Source organism: Canis lupus, chromosome 37 (genome assembly GCF_003254725.2).
Source record: "Canis lupus dingo isolate Sandy chromosome 37, ASM325472v2, whole genome shotgun sequence".
NCBI classification, from domain to species: Eukaryota; Metazoa; Chordata; class Mammalia; order Carnivora; family Canidae; genus Canis; species Canis lupus.
Genome location: NC_064279.1, coordinates 19904199 through 19923086, shown reverse-complemented (window position 1 = coordinate 19923086; position 18888 = coordinate 19904199). Strand labels below are relative to the sequence as shown.

The window sequence follows — 18888 nt, the reverse complement described above, 5'->3', positions numbered from 1 at the left end:
ACACAGTCTTTGATGCATGAAATATTTTTGTATGTTGACCCTATTTTCTTTCCCCCTTTCATGGCACATCAGTGTCAGTAAATTATTTTGTGGTAATGCAGGAGGAATTAATTATAAAAATTAGGTAATCAACAATGGCCTTGTGTTCGTTCAATATACATATAAATCTATGTGAAGGAAGTGTAGTATAATTGAATTAATCAAATTAGACATACTTTAAATGAAAAGTTACAGTGGTGATAATGGTAATTCTTTGATATTCTATGTAAAAGCATTGAGCACAGTGCCAACTGTATAATAGGTGCTCATAAAGGTACTCAGTTGTAAGAGCGGTAATAAGGGTAGTACGTGTAATACTCAGAGCTGTAGTGTTGTGAATAATAGCAGCAAAAGTTAATTTGAGCTGAGAAAAACATCCTTCTGCAGAAAACTTAATCCCCATGACCTAATTTGTTTTATCTATCTTTTCATACATGGACACTTTCTAAAAGGGATTTGAGGTAACTGTTTCAGCTAAACAGATGTTAGCATGAATTATTTCATAAGTTTTATATCCATATGTCAGCGAGTAGAGATTGTATCAGAATATTAGGATTGGACCTGCTTAAGGAAATTAATGTAGGATTAAAAAGCAAGATCTAGGAAAGGGAGGTGAAATATTTTCAAGGATGAAATTCAAGGGTATTAAAGCGAATGTCATGTATGTCATAATTTTATTTATATCAGTTCCTTTCTAAGTTTCTTGTAGTTCATGAACTTAAAGCCTCAGCAGCACATTTTGTAACTTAACATAATTCTGGGAAAGTCAATTGAAATTTATAAATTATTTCAGAAGTTGCCAATTGAAAGTTAAATGTGATATTTATGTTGAAAGGCTTTGTGAACTATAATGTGCGTATAAAACACTAGTGCTATGATGATGTTATGAAGATGATAAATTTAGGGATTGGGATAGGATTGAGTCAGTACCCATATTCATACTCTAGGAGATAGTGATGTCTCCAATGCTGCCGAGTAGCCACTGTTAGGAGCATAATCCAGTGTTGTCAACACTGAAGCCTGCTGTGATTAGTAAATCCATCTCCAAGAGGAAAGTAATGAAGTTGAGTGAGGAGAGAGAACACAGTATATCTTTGTTGGTTGATATAAGGGGATTGCCATAGACGAGAACAACTAAAAAGAGGATCACAAGCATTTGTCTATTGGATATGCAAGAAATTAGGAGGACACTGTTAGTTTTTTCATTTGTCGCTATCAAAGAGACACTGTTATTTTTATATTTAAATTAGTTTGGTTATACTGAGTACAGCTTGGACACTATAAAATGGATTTTTTTTTCTAGTGAAAAGTATCTTTTTAGAGAGAAAGGGGAATTATGCCTCTTAATGAAATGGCTGACATTGTTTATAAATTTGTTTTATAAATATAACATCTTAGACTTGATGTGCCTGAGTTGCATTTGGCAAGGTTTTTAACAGTGAATGAAACAAAATCAGTGAATGAACAGTGAATGAAAAAAAAAAGAAACAATGTAGAAAGATTTGCTGCTGCAACATTAGGTTACAAGGTGAAAAGAGGAGAGAGATAATACATATTTTTGTATAATTTACCCATGTGAATGGATACTTATTTATCCATCTAGCCACCATTCACCCAGCCATTTCTGTATAGCTATTTTTAGGCTTATACTTTAGGCTACATATAATGATAAATTTAGGTTAAGGAACTATATATTAACATAAGAATATTAATTTAAATCTTATATAATATAATATATATACATATATAGGGTCATGTTAACAGTTTACTAGCAGACATTTTCGCTACTTCTAGAAACCCCCAAGGCAACTCTAGAAGCAATAAAATTTAATGCCTGCCTCACATTAATATGCCTGTATGAGGGTTTCTCAATTTCAGTACTACTGACATTTTGGAACTGAAATTTTTTTGTTGGAGGCAAGCAAGGACTGTCCTGTGCATACATGATGTTTGCTAGCATCTTAGATTTCTACTCACAAGAAGCCTGTAGCACCCTCCTCCTTCAAGTGTGACAACTATAAATGTCTCCAGGCAATACCAAATGCCCCCTGAGTAGCAAACACCCCCATTTGAGAACCACTGTTTTATATCTATGCAAAGAATAATCTAAATTGATGATCATAAATATATATGACATCACAAGTGCCCAAAATTTATTTTTAAGTTAACAACATATTGAACACATGGGGAATTATATGAGACACAGGTGCCTACTATCCAGATTTAGCAGACATACAGATAATAATGTTCTTTAAAAGAATTTGCAAAAAAGAATAATTTTTTAGCTTCAGATAGCCAAATGTCCATATGGTTTAGAAAAAATTCTCTCCACAAACTTGTTCTTTATCCCAGTTAATGACAACCCCACCTACCAAGTCTTCTGAGCTAAAAACTGCACGCATTTCCTGTTTCTTTTTTTCCTTAATCCCTGTATCTAGTAAGTTACAAAAATAGCTGTTATACAGCCTCAGAAAGAAGGCTTCAATCTCAGCTCTGGCTAGTCTATATTCACTGCCATCATCCTCTTACCTGGCCAGAATTTCCTAACTTCTTACACTGAAACTAGGCAGATAATGCTACAGAACAAACTATACTGTAATTTGCCTGTATGTAGCATCATTAAATCCCCATTGTCTGAAAGATATAAATCTGAAATCCTACATTACTTTTGTTCCAGTTAAGTCCCCTGTCCTCCTCATCTCATTTTCCATTCAGGACTTTAAGACCTGTGAACACATCAGGCTTTCTTTCTCAAGGCATTTACCCCATTAGACGTGTTACCGTCTCTGCCTAGATTGCACAAGTGGCATTTGACTACAGAGAATTCAATAGCAAGGAATCCCATGCAATCTGAAATCTTTCCATTCTTAAATTTTAGGTAAGATGCAGAGATGTAAAGTGACACTTGTATGTGCTTCCTTTTTTTTTTTCTTTTTTTTGTACCTAATGACTTCTCTTTTTCTTATAACCTTTATATTGCAAATATAACACCAACTGAAAAAATATCACAAAGCAAATACATAGCTTACGGAGTTTTTTTTTTTTAATATGCCCTCTTATAACTTTCAGTTAACTTAAGTAGTAGCACTTTACCAGCCACACAAGAAACTCAACTCCCTGTTCCATCTCAAACCCTTTTCTCTACAAAGGTAACCATCGTCCTAACTCTTATAGGATTTTGCTTCCTTGTGTTTCTTTATATTTTGATAATGACCCAAGTATGCATCCCTAGACACTCTAGTTTGGCCTTATAAAGATTTTTAAATGTCTTTTAAGACTTAATTACAGGTTCCTCCTCGCCCCTCCACCCCTTATAATTTATCTTTTCAATCTGAGATATTTTTTTCTGGAGAGTTTTCCAGAGCCTAAGTGTTGTAGGTTGCTTACTCATGATAGAGTTCCATAATGGTTTCTCTGTCTTCTGTACTTCCCCTGAATTGGCAGCTGGATCCAGACACTATCATATTCATGTTTAATCCCTTTGCTGAAACTGAAGGTGGTGGCATTTATTCAGCCAGAGGCATAAAAGGACTGGCTGTCAAAAACCTGTCAAGGGTCTGAGATTTTCACCTGTTTGCAGGCTAGTAAGTCAGCCTGCTGGTTGTGTCGGCAGAAGACCTGAGACTCCATGGTATAGCAATCAGGATGGTCTCCATGTTGACAGGGGCAATTTCCAGGGGGATGATTGGGAAGTGGGCACAGGTGGACACTGTCCACCAAATGGATTTGTATCACAGTTGAGAAACTTTGAGCTTAGGAAACCCCAATCTTCTAAAGGGAGATATTAGCTAGCAACTTTGCCTTCTGCCACGAGAGAGAAACTATCATTATATCCCAGTGCTCTTTGCTATCCATACATCCTTGAAAAATTTGCTTCTTTTTTCTTTTCTTTTTTTTTAATTTAAATTCAATTAGCCAACATAATCGTTAGACTCATATGTAGTGTTCAACAATTAGTTGCGTATAACACCCAGTGCTTATATCACATGCCTTCTTACTGCTGCTTTTCCACCTCCATTCCTATGAGCATACTAGTGGTACTCAGTCCTTTTACATTAGGATTTTGTCATATTTGAATTGTTCATTCATGTACAGAATCTCATTTGATTCTACATATCATTTTGAAAAGACCTCTAATTTCTTGAGCTTGAGGGAATGCTATTTTAAACTTTTTTGGAGGGTGAGTACTTTTGGCATATTTTGAATTTGGAAATGCCAGAATCATGCAACAGTTATTTTTGAGAGGTGTTTTGTTTTGTTTTTTAAGATTGTATTTATTTATTCATGAGAGAGAGAGAGAGAAAGAGAGAAGCAGAGACACAGGCAGAGGCAGAAGCAGGCTCCATGCAGGGAGCCCGATGTGGGACTCGATCCCAGGACTCCAGGATCACGCCCTGGGCCGAAAGCAGATGCTCAACCACTGAGCCACCCAGGGATCCCCAGAGAGGTGTTTTGGAATAGATAATATTTCTGTCATAGAAGAGTATGTTATTTTTAAGTTACAATTTTAGACCATGTTGTAATGGATATTACTTTCATAGGGAGTAATTGTCACCAGTTTTTGAAATCAATATCTTTAAATGATTGGGATTTTGAAATCTGAAATAAGATAGATATTATTTTTCTTAAAAAAAATTTTTTTCCTGGGATGCCTGGGTGGCTAAGTCAGATAAGTGTCCTAACTCCTGATTTGAGCTCAGGTCATGATCTCAGAGTGGTGAGATGGAACCCTGCATCATGTCGGCCTGTGCTAGGCATGGAACCTGCTTAAGATTCTCTTCCCTCACTCTGGTCCCCCACCCTATGCACACATATACTCTCTCTCTCTCTCTCTCTCTAAATAATAATAATAATAATAACAATAATAAAATTAAAAAATCTTCCTTTGTCTATGTGATTTTAGGCAAATTATTTTAACTTTAGTTTCTTTATCTATGGTAGTACTTTCACTCAAAGAATTGATGCTACCAGGAAATAATACAAGACACAAATGCTTCACATACAGGAAACTATATAAATACATTAAGATCATTATTACAAATAGTAAATTGCCACTTAGAAAGCTGTGGCTTGCATAAGAATACTTGACTATGAAAGCGTTTTAATTTCTAGTCAGTCTCCAAACTCCTGATCTTAATTTATGCTATTGTCTGTAGTCCTGATTGTACTTACAGATGTCCATGCTGTATTTGTTTGAATTGAATATTAAGAACACATAAGTAACACAAGACATTGTTGTCACTGGATGGCATGACTCATGCAAGTATTTATTCTTTATAAATTAATTAAGCCTTTTGCTTTCTGTTTTTACTGCCAAATATTTAGACAGATATTAAAATGTATCTTGGCAGTCTTGTCAAATCCAAGCTTGATACTCTGGCTTTCCTATTTCTGAAATTGCTCACCCTTTTCATTTAAAAATAACGACAGACTAGTCACAAAAGCAGTCACCTCTAACTTCTGAATCATCAAAAGCTGTTTCCCATATGTTTTCAAAAGATACAGCTGTTTTTATACATCATTTCATTTAAACTTTAAATTTTGAGAGGGGGAAAAATCTTATAAAAGCTCTCAGACATAAAACTGTCACGCTCAATTGTAGATTGAAAGGATATCAAACAGTTTTCTCATCCAAACTCTGGTGTTATGTATTATTCCTTAAGACATAGAGAAACACAGTTTTATATATGCTATGCAGAGGAGACAGTGCATTGAAGAAGAGTAAAGATTCTGGGTTCAGAAAAAACAGTGACTACTAATCCTGAGAATCTGCTGTAAGCTAGACCTTAAGTAACTTGTAGGGACTTACTTCTCAGAATGAAATAGGGAATTTAGGATTTTAATATCCCCATATCACAGATAGAAAAACTGAGCATAGAAAAATAAATAATTCACCCAACATAACACTGCTAAATGCTAGAATATGAACCCAGGTAGTATAGTATTTGTTTACTAGGTTTGCCATAACAAAGTATCACGGACTGAGTGGCTTAAACAGAAATTTATTTTTTCACAATTCTGGAGTCTCAACATCTGAGATCAAGATATCAGCAGGATTGTTTTCTTCTGAGGCCTTTCTCATAGACTTGCACATTATCTTCTCTGTAGGTATGTCTATTTTCTAAGTTCCTCTTCTTTTTAAGGACACCAGTCATATTGGATTAAGGTCATCCTAGTGACCTCATCTTAATTTAATTACTTTTTTAAAAAGATATTTATTTATTTATTTATTTATTTATTTATTTATTTATTTATTTAAGATTTTATTTATTTATTCATGAGAGACACACAGAGAGAGGCAGAGGCAGAGGGAGAAGCAGGTTCCATGCAGGGGGCCTGATGTGGGATCCGGGACTGCAAGATCGCACCCTGAGCTAAAGGCAGATGCTCAACTGCCTGGGTGGTTGAGGGCCACTCAAGCGCCCCAATTTAATTACCTTTTTTAAAGACCTTACTCCAAAGATGGTCACATTCTAAGATATTGGGAGGTAGGATTTCAACTATGAGTTGTGAGAATTCATAGTTGAGCCCATAACAGGCAATCTGACTTGTGTCCATTCATTTATGCACTCTCTAGCACCAGTGATTTAATTAATTTTAAAATGCATATTTGTTTTCCAATCATTTACCATTTCTAAACTATAATAAATATTTGCAAATATTTGCATAATTATACTACTAATAAAATATTATTAAAATGATCATTTTTTGAAGATCTTCAACTTTTAAGTACTGGGAAGAATTTGCCCTGATTTTCAGAAGAGAAATTAAGGTTGAATAACTTGGGCAGGTCAATAAGTAATGGAGACAAAAGTCAAATATCTGTAAGACTGCTGCACCCAAATTTAATCAATGGATTGCATTACCGTAAGCAATTTGATTTTCTATGGAGGAAAATGCTCATCACATGTACAATGCATATAAAAATTACAACGTTTTAATTCATGTGTGGACTCCGTTGTATGAAAATGCTGACAACTAATAATTTCTTTTTGATTTAAGTTGTATCTATAATTAATCAAAGTTTAATTCTAAGGTCTCCAGATACTCTTACTATTTTACATTTATGCAGTGTATCTAATTTCAGTTAAAATTCAATTCCCTAAATCACTGAAGCTTAATGTGTATATCTGATGAGGAAAAAATGAATTCAATACTATATTTTAAATAGTTATAAAAGAATGTTAAAATATCAATTTAGAATTCGGGTTTAAAAATGTAGACCTATCTATATAAACAGATGCAAAAGGAAAAAGTATACAATTGTACATACATGTATATTGTATATATATATATATATATATATATACACACACACATATTTTAAATTAAAGATAATGAAATTTTTAACAGTACAGATTTTTTAAATATATAGGCACTTAAAATTGAGGTTTGTATATGATTATGTAAATGAATCTACTAAAGCTCCCTATTTAACTTGTGGAAACTCAAGAGTTAAGTGATCATCTTTTCAGTAGATCTCAAGTATTCACTACTGGGGTTAAGAACTGGCTAAGTAGCCAGTGATGATAGATGAATGGTCTGTAGATTCTTAGAAAGGTAAGGTTTGTAATAGCACTAGCACCCAAAGACTGGGTACTAGTGGCTGAGAGTTAGCAGTTTTGCTGGGAAGAATTCGATCAGATTCTCTGGCCTCTGAGTGTTATTTCATGCTGTGTAAAATGAGCATGAATTCAACTCTACCACAGTAATTTCACATTATTCTATTTTCTCAAATCTAATTGGATCAGACTTTGAGTTCCTGCTCGCCAGGGTAGCATAATCACTGGAGTTTTAAGGAAACTGATATAACTGAAAGCAAGACTCCAAATATGCCATGCGTTTGGAGATGTCATATGTGAATGAGATATATAGTCAGTCAGTCTCTATCTCTACATGCAGCAGGAATATGTAATGTTTGCTATATGTGTATTAATTATTTTTCAGTAAGTTTCTTAATATTATGTCATAGTTAAGAATGTTCTCTAGAAAGTACCAGTCTTGCTGTAAGGGGCAGGGACAGAAATTAATTGCCTAGGGAAACTTAATGGAAAGCCTTAGTGATAGAGAGGTTACAATTTGCTACTACATTTATCACTGTCAGAGAACACATAAATTCTAAAGTCATTACCAGCAGAGGGGCTTTCCTCAACCTTCCAATAGTTCTCTGTTCCCTACTCTTCTCTGTTATACTACAGATTTAATTTCAAGTCTACTGATCATAAGTAATCACTATTTTATTTGTGGATGTCTTGACTGATGGAATATGTTAGTATTGTTTGAGGATGCTATCTAAATGGGTATGAGTACATAAGACACTGGAGAAGAAGCTAAGAATTCAGAACTGTTTTTACTTGTTGCCGAAGGTCTTAACAAGAGTAAATAGGTTTATTTTCAAAGGAATAATGAAAGAAAAATAACCAACCAGCATGGATTTGACACATAATTTGAGTAGGAAAAAAATCTAGGAAACAGAGTTTTGTACATATAGCCATGAATGTGTAATTACTTTTAATGTGCATAACATGGTTCCTAAACACTGATTAAATATTGAGGAATTGTGAGGTATTGCAGTCACTTAAATCTTAAGGTAGATGAAGGAACATTTAAGGAGCTATTCACTATACTCACTAAGGCTCAAATTAGAGAGAACCAACTAAAATAAAACAATAAGGAATGTGGACCTATCCGAAAAAAAAATTAACAATTGTAAGAAATGTGAAATAAAATAGAAATTTAAAGATAATAAAGACTGATTTTTCTTGAATGATTTGGAGGTAAATGGAAAGCCCAGTTAAGCAGTTCAATCTCTTCTAATCTTTGAATGACATCCGTTGAAAATCCTGGGAATTTTATAATTTCAGATTTCACATTTCTTCTTAAAATATTTCATGGGAGAAGAGTTGTAAATTTCTTTTCTTTAGAACAAATCATGTATTTTTTCTGGACTTATTGCTAATATAGATATATTGCTAATATGGGAAGTTAGTCAAATTTCTTTTTTTTTTTTTTTTTCATTCTTTTGGTTTCCATCATCAAATGCCAAAGGCAGAACAAATTGTCCCTTGGGTTAGAAGAGTTTTGAAGCATTTAAGGCTTTAATGATCTTCAATTATATTCACTTCTTGAACAAAGCAGCTATAGAAGCACACATTGACAATGGAAATCAATCAGTTTTAGACAGCAGAAACTTACAGCACAAAGAGAGAGATATGTCTTTAGGTGGGTATTCACTCTTCGGTTGACAAAATAGGCAGTTTCCTGGAACTAAACGTATTGAGCCAGAACCAGAGTCAGGATTTTCTTTTCGTTGGGGCACTCTGATGATTTCTACTTACCACTGTGGTCCTTGGGCACAAGTCATGATTATGTTGTTCAAACAATGTTTTTTTATTAGCAGAAAGTTCATAAAATCGTTTTCAATGGAAAACAAAATCTAAAAAGTCCTTAAGCATTGTTTTCTACTTTTCAATTCTAACTTCATTCAACAGCCATTATTGAATGCCTGTTCAGTGCCAGAGTCTCTACTAAAGGCTATATAACATACAAAGAAACAGTATCAGGAACCAGTTCTGTAATTTAGGAATAAATTCCAAACTGAAGAGGCAAGGTATAAAAAAGAAAGGTTACATAACAAAGAGACTAAAAGGCAGTGGTTCTTCTGTAATAATTTTATAATTATTTTTATTTTCAAATTAGATTGGCTGCAGGTAGTTTTGGCTATTATCAGAAATAATAATATTTGTAATAGATAGCATCTATTGAACACTTACTATTTGCCAGACACTTTTCTTTAAATAGTATTTTTTTTTAAGATTTTATTTATTTGAGAGAGAGAGACAGAGAAGGAAAAAGAGCAGAGGGAGAGAGACACACAGCTTCAGGCTGAGCTTGGAACCTGATGCAGGGCTCGATGTCAGGACACTGAGATCATGACCTGAGCCGAAATCAAGAGTCAGAAGCTTAACCTACTGAGCCACCCAGGTTCCCCCAGACACTTTTCTTATATCTTCTAATCCTTATAAAATCTTTTTAATAGAGCTATTGCTATCATTTATTTCAAGATAAAGAAACTGAGGATCAGTGAAGGTAAATAATTTTAACAAGTCTACAAAGCCAGTACGTATAAAAGCTAGTAAATGTGAAGTATTTTGAGCCCTGTTGCGCCCTCATTTCTTATCATTCTAAGAGTCTAATTAGAGTCAATTCCCAGGTGAAGTTGGAGCTAATGGTAAGTGTGTTAGGAAGAATGATGGCTACTATGACATTCTCTAGACAAAAGATTGATAATACATTCTCTATCCCCAATGGTTATCTTTTTGTTATCATTGTAACTTAGAGCACTTGATAATTGTTATATGCAACCTAAAGGATAAATGATCTTTATAATGAATAAAAGAATTTTACTTTTTAGACCAAATGACATTGGAAAATGTTTTTGATCTCTCTTCTAAGAACACAAAGGGATTAGAGTTCAACCATTGGAACAGTGATTGGTTTGTAGAGCTCTAGGGATAGACTATTCCAGGCAAGTGCAATTTCAACCAAATGTGGCATGCAAACAATGCACGCTACTGTTGACCTTTTCACCTCTTTTTTTTTTTTTCTATTCATATTCCCCCAATCATTCATCTCTTTAATCCAAAATGATCAGTGTTCCAGGAATGCCTATAGTGGCTTGCAGTTCCCAATCCAGTGCCAGACATGAATAGTTGCATAGGTTCCTTGACCCTTTATCTCTACCTTTGCTCCATTAGGATTCTACTTTTCTAAGTAATTAGTGTCAGCAAGTTCATTTTCTAAGAATTGTAGGACTTGGAATGAGAATATAAATGAAGGTCTACATATTCCATGTCATTATTATTTATTATAAATCAAATAATACTTATTAATATATCTACCCTCCCACTTTGACAGAAGTATCTTTATAATAATTTGGATGGCCAGGTCAAATGTTAGGATTTTTGGACTCTTCAGGAGTATGGTGGCATGGAGAGAGAGGGACTCCAGTCTTTAGCCCCTCCTTTAACCAGATCTGTCCAGTATCTTAGGAAGCTTTGAGCAGAATGAATGGACACTTAGCCTGTACATCCAGCATCCACAGTCTGCTGACAGGGGGACAGAACTGGAAAGATGATACCACGGGCTCTAGATGGGAGATTAGGGCAATTTGAGAATGAAATTCAAGTATCACAGTGGTCTGGAGCATGAGTCTTCTTTAGAGGAAAAGAATGCAGGTTCCAGATGGGCACTTCTCTTGGCTCTGTAGCCTTTGCCTATTGGTGAAGATATGGCCAGAGAAAAGCAAGAGTGCTCAGCAAATATTTCTTGGTTTCTCACTATGTGCCTGTACTGTTGTGATCACTGGAGACATGAGTGAACAAGTTGAAATGCTTGCCCTTGCAGAACTTATATTCTGAGAAAAGGAGAGACAGGTTATAAATACTAAATGTAATAAATGTATATACTATATGGTAAATTAGAAGGTGATAAGTATTACAGACACAATAAAAATTAGAGCAGGAGGAGGTGGGAGGATCGTCAGTCAGCTTGGCTTCAATTGAGAAGGTAAGATTTGAGAAGGAAAAAAACAAAACAAAACAAAACTTGAAGTCAGTGAGGAAATTAGCCAAAAAGATAACAAGAGGGAAAAAAACTCAGGTCTTTCAGAGTAAAAGTGAGCACCGTGAGGTAGGACAACACTTAGCATATTAGAAGAACAAGGAAACCAGTAAAGCTGGAATAGAGTGTGAAAGGGAGAAAGTTAAAAAAAGAAGTTACAAAAAGAACTGATGACCAGGTCATAGAGTATTGCACTGTACAACAGAAATGTAATGATAGTCATAAAAATATAATTTTAAATTTCCATGTAGCCATAATAAAAACAAAGAAGGGTTAAAATTAACTTTATTTTTTTGTTTTTTTTAAATTAACTTTAATATTATATTTTATGACTCAATTTTTCTGAAATTATATCATTTCAGCATATAATCTTCAAAATCCAGAGTGTATTTTATTTCAGTTCATACCAGCTACATTTCAATTGTTCCATGGACACATAGGGCTAGGTGTTGCTGCATTGGGCAGAACAGATAGATTTTGACTCATCAGTGAAAGAAGTATTACTTTGAGTCACTTGGGAGATGTTTCAAATTTTTGAGAACTGCTGTGTCATGATTTGATTTTAAAAACTGATCTTCTGAATGTCATGATTTGACTTTTAAAAATGATGAGGTCCAGGGGCACCTGAGTGGTTCAGTCAGTTAACCATCCAACTCTTAATCTCAGATCTCAATCTCAGGGTCATCGGTTCAAGTACTGCACATTGGGCTCCATGCCAGGTGTGGAGCCTACTTAAAAAAAAAAAAAAATCAGGTCCAGCCTTAACTGAGAATACATGGTCAGGGATCAAAAGAAGTAGAAACAGAAAGACCTATTGTGGTCATCGTGATAAGTGAAATTCTGATGGTGATTATGGCTCAAATGACAGCAATGATTGACACAAGAAGTGGTTGAATTCTTGATCATTTTAAAGATAAAACAAATAGGATGTATTGAATTTGGTGTGTGAGAAGGGAGTGAAGAATGACCCCAAGACTTTGGCCTAAATAATAGGAAGGATGGATTGACTTCACCTGGGATCAGAGAAAGGGTGCTGGAAGATTGGGGCAAGGAAGATGAGTGTTCAGATTTGGACCAGTGTATCTGAGAAGTCTCTTAGGTATTCAGGTGACTATGTGGGGCAGGCAGTTAGATAGGAATGTGGAGTTTAGAGGACAGGTTGGAGATAAAAGTTTGGAGATCAACCTTGAAACAGGATAAGGTAACCAAGAGAATGAGACTGAATGGAAAAGCCAGTGCCAAGCACTAAGCATTGGGACATCGAAATTAAGAGGTCTAAATTGGCATAGAATTGACATTAAATTCACATCAAACATTTTACCACTTCTGTATTATATATATATTTTATACTTAATTTTTAAAAACTTTAATACGTATGTTCGTAGCTATCACGATCTTACTTATTTTACTGAAAAACTATAATTTTAGGTGAAACCTAAGGGCTTTTCTTGTGACTTTTTTGCTTTATTTTTTAAAAGATTTTTGCTTATCTATTTGAAAGAGAGAAAAAACACAAGCAGAGGTGAGGGGCAGGGGGAGAAGCAGGCTCCCTGCTGAACAGGGATGCCAATACGAAGCAGGATCCCAGAACCCTGAGATCATATCCTGAGCCAAAAGAAGATGCTTAACCAACTGAGCCACCCAGATGTCTATGACTTTTTTTGCCTTAAAATATACAACAAAACTTCAAGTAATTAATTTATACTATGTTAAACAATAGATAGTAAAAATAAAAATTGTGGTTGTAATTAGAGATCATTATCAATCTTTAATACATATTATTTTTATATGTATTTCCCAGAGACAGGTAAGTTAACAGTCTTTGATATGATAGCATTAAACACCAATAAAGCAGATTAAAATGTGTCCCATAGTCTACCTACTAATGCAGCTTTATTTTATTTGTGATAAGCTTATGAGTTTGCTGCTTTTTATAAAAAGTTTCGTTGATAGCTAGGTGCTCTTACCTCATTTTAGTCTGTCAAAGAATGAGGTATTTATTCCTTTCATTATATTCAAATTCAAATTCCAGCTATAAAGAATTTGATAAAACAAAATCTATTATTTTACTATAAGCACATTCATGACTTTTTTTTTTAAAGAATACAACTCATACTTCAAATGAAATCCTAACCTTTTGTGTTCTTGTATTATCAAGGTAATTATTTATAATATAATGCAGAAATTAGTATACTGATGATCTCTAATTTTTTTAACAGAAGTAATTGTTTGTGTCTTTTCAGTCTATTCGGGAAGTCACAGGCTACGTGTTAGTGGCTCTTAATCAGTTTCGTTACCTGCCTCTGGAGAATTTACGCATTATCCGTGGGACAAAACTTTATGAGGATCGATATGCCTTGGCAGTATTTTTAAACTACAGAAAAGATGGGAACTTTGGACTTCAAGAACTTGGATTGAAGAATTTGACAGGTAGGAAAAACATACAAAATTGCAGATATGTTCTCATCAGTAGAGTGCAATACACATACACATATGGCCACTGTATGGCCACTGTAGTAGGTGTTATACTGAGGAACGCTATAAAGCATTTAAATAGTTAGTCTTTATTCATTTTATGGGAAATATAATGCCTTGTGGTGCCCTTGCGTTTATTTGCAGATATTGTAAGTGCAGTCTGAAAGATACCGTAATACTGTATCTCTGCCGAACAGAAGTACACTCTAAGGAAATGCTCAGTGACTGAAACTGAGATAGGAAGCAGGTTTAAGGATGCTGTGTTTGGTGGTCTCAGATGAACAGTGGACCATATCATCAAATCTGTGCAGTAAATAACACCACAACCTTCACTCTCGTTAGGGCTCTGTAAATACATAAGCCTTTATATCTAGTTTCACTAATCTAGTTTTTTGCACAGTCCCTTATTTTTGGAAAATGTACCTTGATTTACTAATTTAGTTTTGATTTGTCTTATTCAGTAACTCACTAAATAACATCGGAAATTCTTTCTCAGAATGTTTCAATATCATCAGTGATTCCCCATCAAGATTAGAAAGAGGTAGTTGCTAACAACCTAAACTTATTGTCTTGCTGCAAAACAAAAACAAAAACAAAAACAAAAACAAAACAAAACAAAAAAACCCACAGCACTTTGTAGGAATTTGTTTTGTAAGCTGACCCCAGGCAATCCTGCAGATACCTTTTCAGTCCATATAGTTCATAGCTGATATAGGCTGTCATAGGAGGTTTGGTACAAGATTTCTCATCATGAGTTTTTCTGTGTGTGCCTGTAATCAAGTAGTGCTAATTAGTAATTAATTTTCATCTCACAGTGGGATAAAGAAGTTTAAACTATTAATTTAGCCTAAATTAATATGATCTATATTTTGCATCAAAATACATAGAGATTTTATGTGTGTTTGAGTCCACTCAGTGGTAATGTTTCTTGACATTAGAAAATTAAAATTTTTAGAGGTATTACCTCAAAATACCAAGTAAAATTAACATTGATATTGTCAGGTCACTAAAATTGTTTGTTTCTTTCATTTATAATGGATATAAAAAATATTTTAAGTTAGAAATAGCTTCATTTGAAGTTAGAAATAGCTTCACAGTTAGCCAGACATGGAAGCTAAAATTGGATATTTTGGATGAAGAAAGGAATACTGATTATGTTATTTATTTTCAACATGATTGCTATAGAATTGATGGTATAATGGTGAATGCAAATTGTTCAGAATTTATAGATTCCTTCATTAACATTTTACTTTTTTGTTCTTTCCTTTCAAAGATAATTTCCTTATTGAAGAGTAGAGTTTTTGACTAAATTGCTACTTGCATGGAAATAATGATAGGAAGAATTTTAGAAATGAAATGGACAGAGAAAAAGTGAATGATTCAAGTTAAGAGTCTAAAAATAATAATAATCCGTTAAAAATTAATAGGCTTATTAAATGGTTTTCCTCTATTTATATTAAAGAAAAAATGAATACATTTCTTTTGAACTTTTTATAATACTTAAGTTATGTTGTTATTCCATAATATGTGCTATTTGAACAGTCTTTTCATACAGAAAATTAGTCTTTAAAGAGCTCTCTTATTTATTTTTACATTTACATTAATTAATATTTTATGTTTAACAATAATTAATATTTTTAAAGTTATTGAATCAAAACTATGCTACATTTAAGCATACCTTATTATTGAGTGAGCTCATACCACGATTGCTTATGATTGTGACAGCTTGTGTCATACCAAAATGCAACACTATTATTTCAAGAACATTATTTCCTATTCTGCCAGAAAATCTTATAATGTGTGTGTGTGTCTGTGTGTGTGCAGTAGTAGAAGCAAGTAACTAAGTGGCTAAGAGAATGAGTTGATTGTTCAGAACAAAAAAGAAATTTTTGTTCAAGAGTTATTAATTTTTCTTTTATAAAGAAAAGTGCAATAAAATAAGTGGCAGAAAATTTAGACAACTTGGAAATTGTCCAGATATCTTAATATATTTATTAGGTGGCTGAGAATTACATGTGAACATCAGTCTAGCATCATTGATCTTACTGGTAATTAGAATCGATAGTGTAACTCCAAATTTGAAAATCAGAAGTCATACAATAAGCATGATTCTGTTTTTGTGTAAGAATATATAAGGAAGGGTAGGAGACACCTCACTGTTCATAGAAAGAGTAACTAGGAAAGAAATTTGCTCTATAGTTGTATCTTAAAGAACTAAGTGTTCTAGCTAGGTAGCCTAGTAAAGTAACCAGGAAACATTGCGATTCACTTCAGATAAGACATTTTTGTATTTCGGAAAGACAATTGTTTTATCTTATTTGTTTATATGCTATACAAAGCAAGCTGATAAAAATTTAAAACAATTTTAGGGTTTTAAGTATAGGGCTACAGGGTTGACCCTAATTTTAGTCCTATCTTATAAAATATAAAAGGAAATAGAAAACCTGCTGAGTAGTTAAATACCTCACTACTTAACTGTCCCAGTGAATTAAAATTTTAACTTGTTTCTGAAGTAACCAAATGCATCAGCAACACCTGGATATTGTTAGAAATGCAAATTTTAGGGCCTTACCTGAGACCCAATAGATCAAGATTCTTGTGGTGGGGCCCATCAACAAGTGTTTGTTTTTTTTAAAAAGATTTTATTTACTTATTCATAGAGACACAGAGAGAGAATGAGAGGCAGAGACACAGGCAGAGGGAGAAGCAGGCTCCATGCAGAGAGCCTGACGTGGGACTCAATCCATTGTCTCCAGGATCACACCCCGGACTGCAGGCGGCACTAAACCGCTGCGCCACCGGGGCTGCCCCATCAACAATAGTTTTAAGGAACCCTCCACTGATTCTGATGACAGAATTTTGAGAAACAGTGTTCTGTTTTTAATTAAAGATATGTTACCAAGAAATGGTAGCATGATATCTAGTTAACCTATTGACCTACTTGATCTAAATAATTTTCATTCATTTATCATCTCCTAGAGAGAAGGGAAGGAATGTGATAAAGAACAGATGAATTTGTAATTTAATGATGAGAAATACTCCTAAGGTTGGGGTGAGAATGGAAAGAGCACAGTAGGAGCCTGAATAGAAATATGGGTATAAAAGAGCTTGGAAATGAGCAAGATGCTAGGAGTAAACTTTCTTTTGTATTGCCGTTTGTTCTGGTACCAGCTTTGCACAATGGTAAACCATAACGGAGACAATAATAATCATGGTAAATTTTCCTCTTAAACAAACTTTTATTTTTAAATATTTTCAACAAGATAAATAATAAGTACTACTTGTAGGCATAGGAAGTATGCAGTGTTGTAACAAATAATTTTGAGATTATGATTTCAAGGCATATATATATATATATATATATATAAAATAATAATATGACTTTATTATTTATTACATTTGTCTCCTGCAAATTCTGTGTTTTGTAAAAGGGATCTTTGATTAACTTGAGGACTGTCATATATAAGGGTTAATGGTTGGATGTCACTTAACACATATGTAAATTAACTTCCACCTTAACACATTCTTATTAATTAGCTTCATGCCCACCGAATGCTATTCCTTGGACTATAATTATTACTATAGATCTTACTTAGATACTTACATTATGGTTGTGCCCAAAGACAAGAAACATAAACAAACAGGAAAACTTGTTCTGCTGCTGCTGCTCACATTTCCCTGGTCTATTGTCAATGATGTGGGACAGAGTGGAGAAGAGACAGGTCCCTAGGCTAGGGATATGCTGCACAATCTAAAAGGGAGTGAAAAACTTGTCTTGGCAATTCATTTTCTTTTCTGGTCAGGGGAGAGACCATATTTCCATCGATGTGTCCTTCAGGCATGTAATCATCTTGAGGCCATTGGGAATGACAGTACTGAATCAGAGGACTACAGAGCTGGAGACAATTAATGCCTTCCCTTGTAAAGGTCACTTACATATGGCTGTGGCTTTATTAATCACTCTGGTGTTCTGCTGTTTGTTTGTTTTTATCAGATCCTTCTTAACCAAATGTCCCTATTCTAAATTCAAATAATGTCCAATATATTTACAACCTTAAGTCTACAAGCTTATACTTACTTAGTTACCTGTCTGGCCAAAATCTAAAAGTTATTTCATTATATGGGACAAAAATGAAATAAAACAAAACATGCTATTATTTTCTCCTTTCTAGAATTTATAAAACTACCTTATCTGGATAATATACAGTTTCATCTATACATGATATTGCAGCTATGAAGAGATCTTGGAGAAATACCTAGGTTCATATCTATTCTATACTATTAATATTCTATTCATAATGACGATAACCTGGGTACCAATTTACTACATAAATGTGTACATTTTTCTCACCAAATTTCACCTTAAATATTGGAAATCTCATTATATGAATTGTTAGACTATCTCTTTTGAATAGGTGAAATTTGAGGTGATACCAATATATAATTTATGTTTTCCAAATGTTAGACAAATATTCTCCATATTTTCAGACCAAATTATTCACATATTCGTATGATTATTTAATGTTTTATGGCTATTCTAACTTTTTGGTTAATTGTGTACTGGATCATCTTAATTAGATTATTATTTGGTATGTGTACAGCAAGCATTTTAAATAAAAGCAAAACACTGAAGGTATTTTTGGGAGCCCTCAATAATAATGGAAGGATATATTAAGTTTAATGATTTCTAGTAGACTAACAATAAAATGTAATGCTTAGTCCAGGAGATAGAACATCTAATGTAACAACATT

The 18888-nt window shown here is 33.8% G+C and overlaps 1 protein-coding gene across 7 annotated transcripts in view; it reads left to right on the top strand.

Moving 5' to 3' along the window:
- Positions 1-18888, top strand: part of ERBB4 (erb-b2 receptor tyrosine kinase 4) — a 1110465-nt gene that overhangs the window by 578182 nt on the left and 513395 nt on the right. For 6 of the 7 annotated variants that reach the window (XM_025441721.3, XM_025441718.3, XM_025441722.3 and 3 more), the window contains exon 3: positions 13905-14091. In XM_025441721.3, coding sequence (XP_025297506.1) covers positions 13905-14091 — 187 coding nt within the window. Of the gene's footprint in view, positions 1-13904; positions 14092-18888 lie in introns of those variants that run through there. The other variant, XM_049106415.1, reaches the window with a different exon arrangement.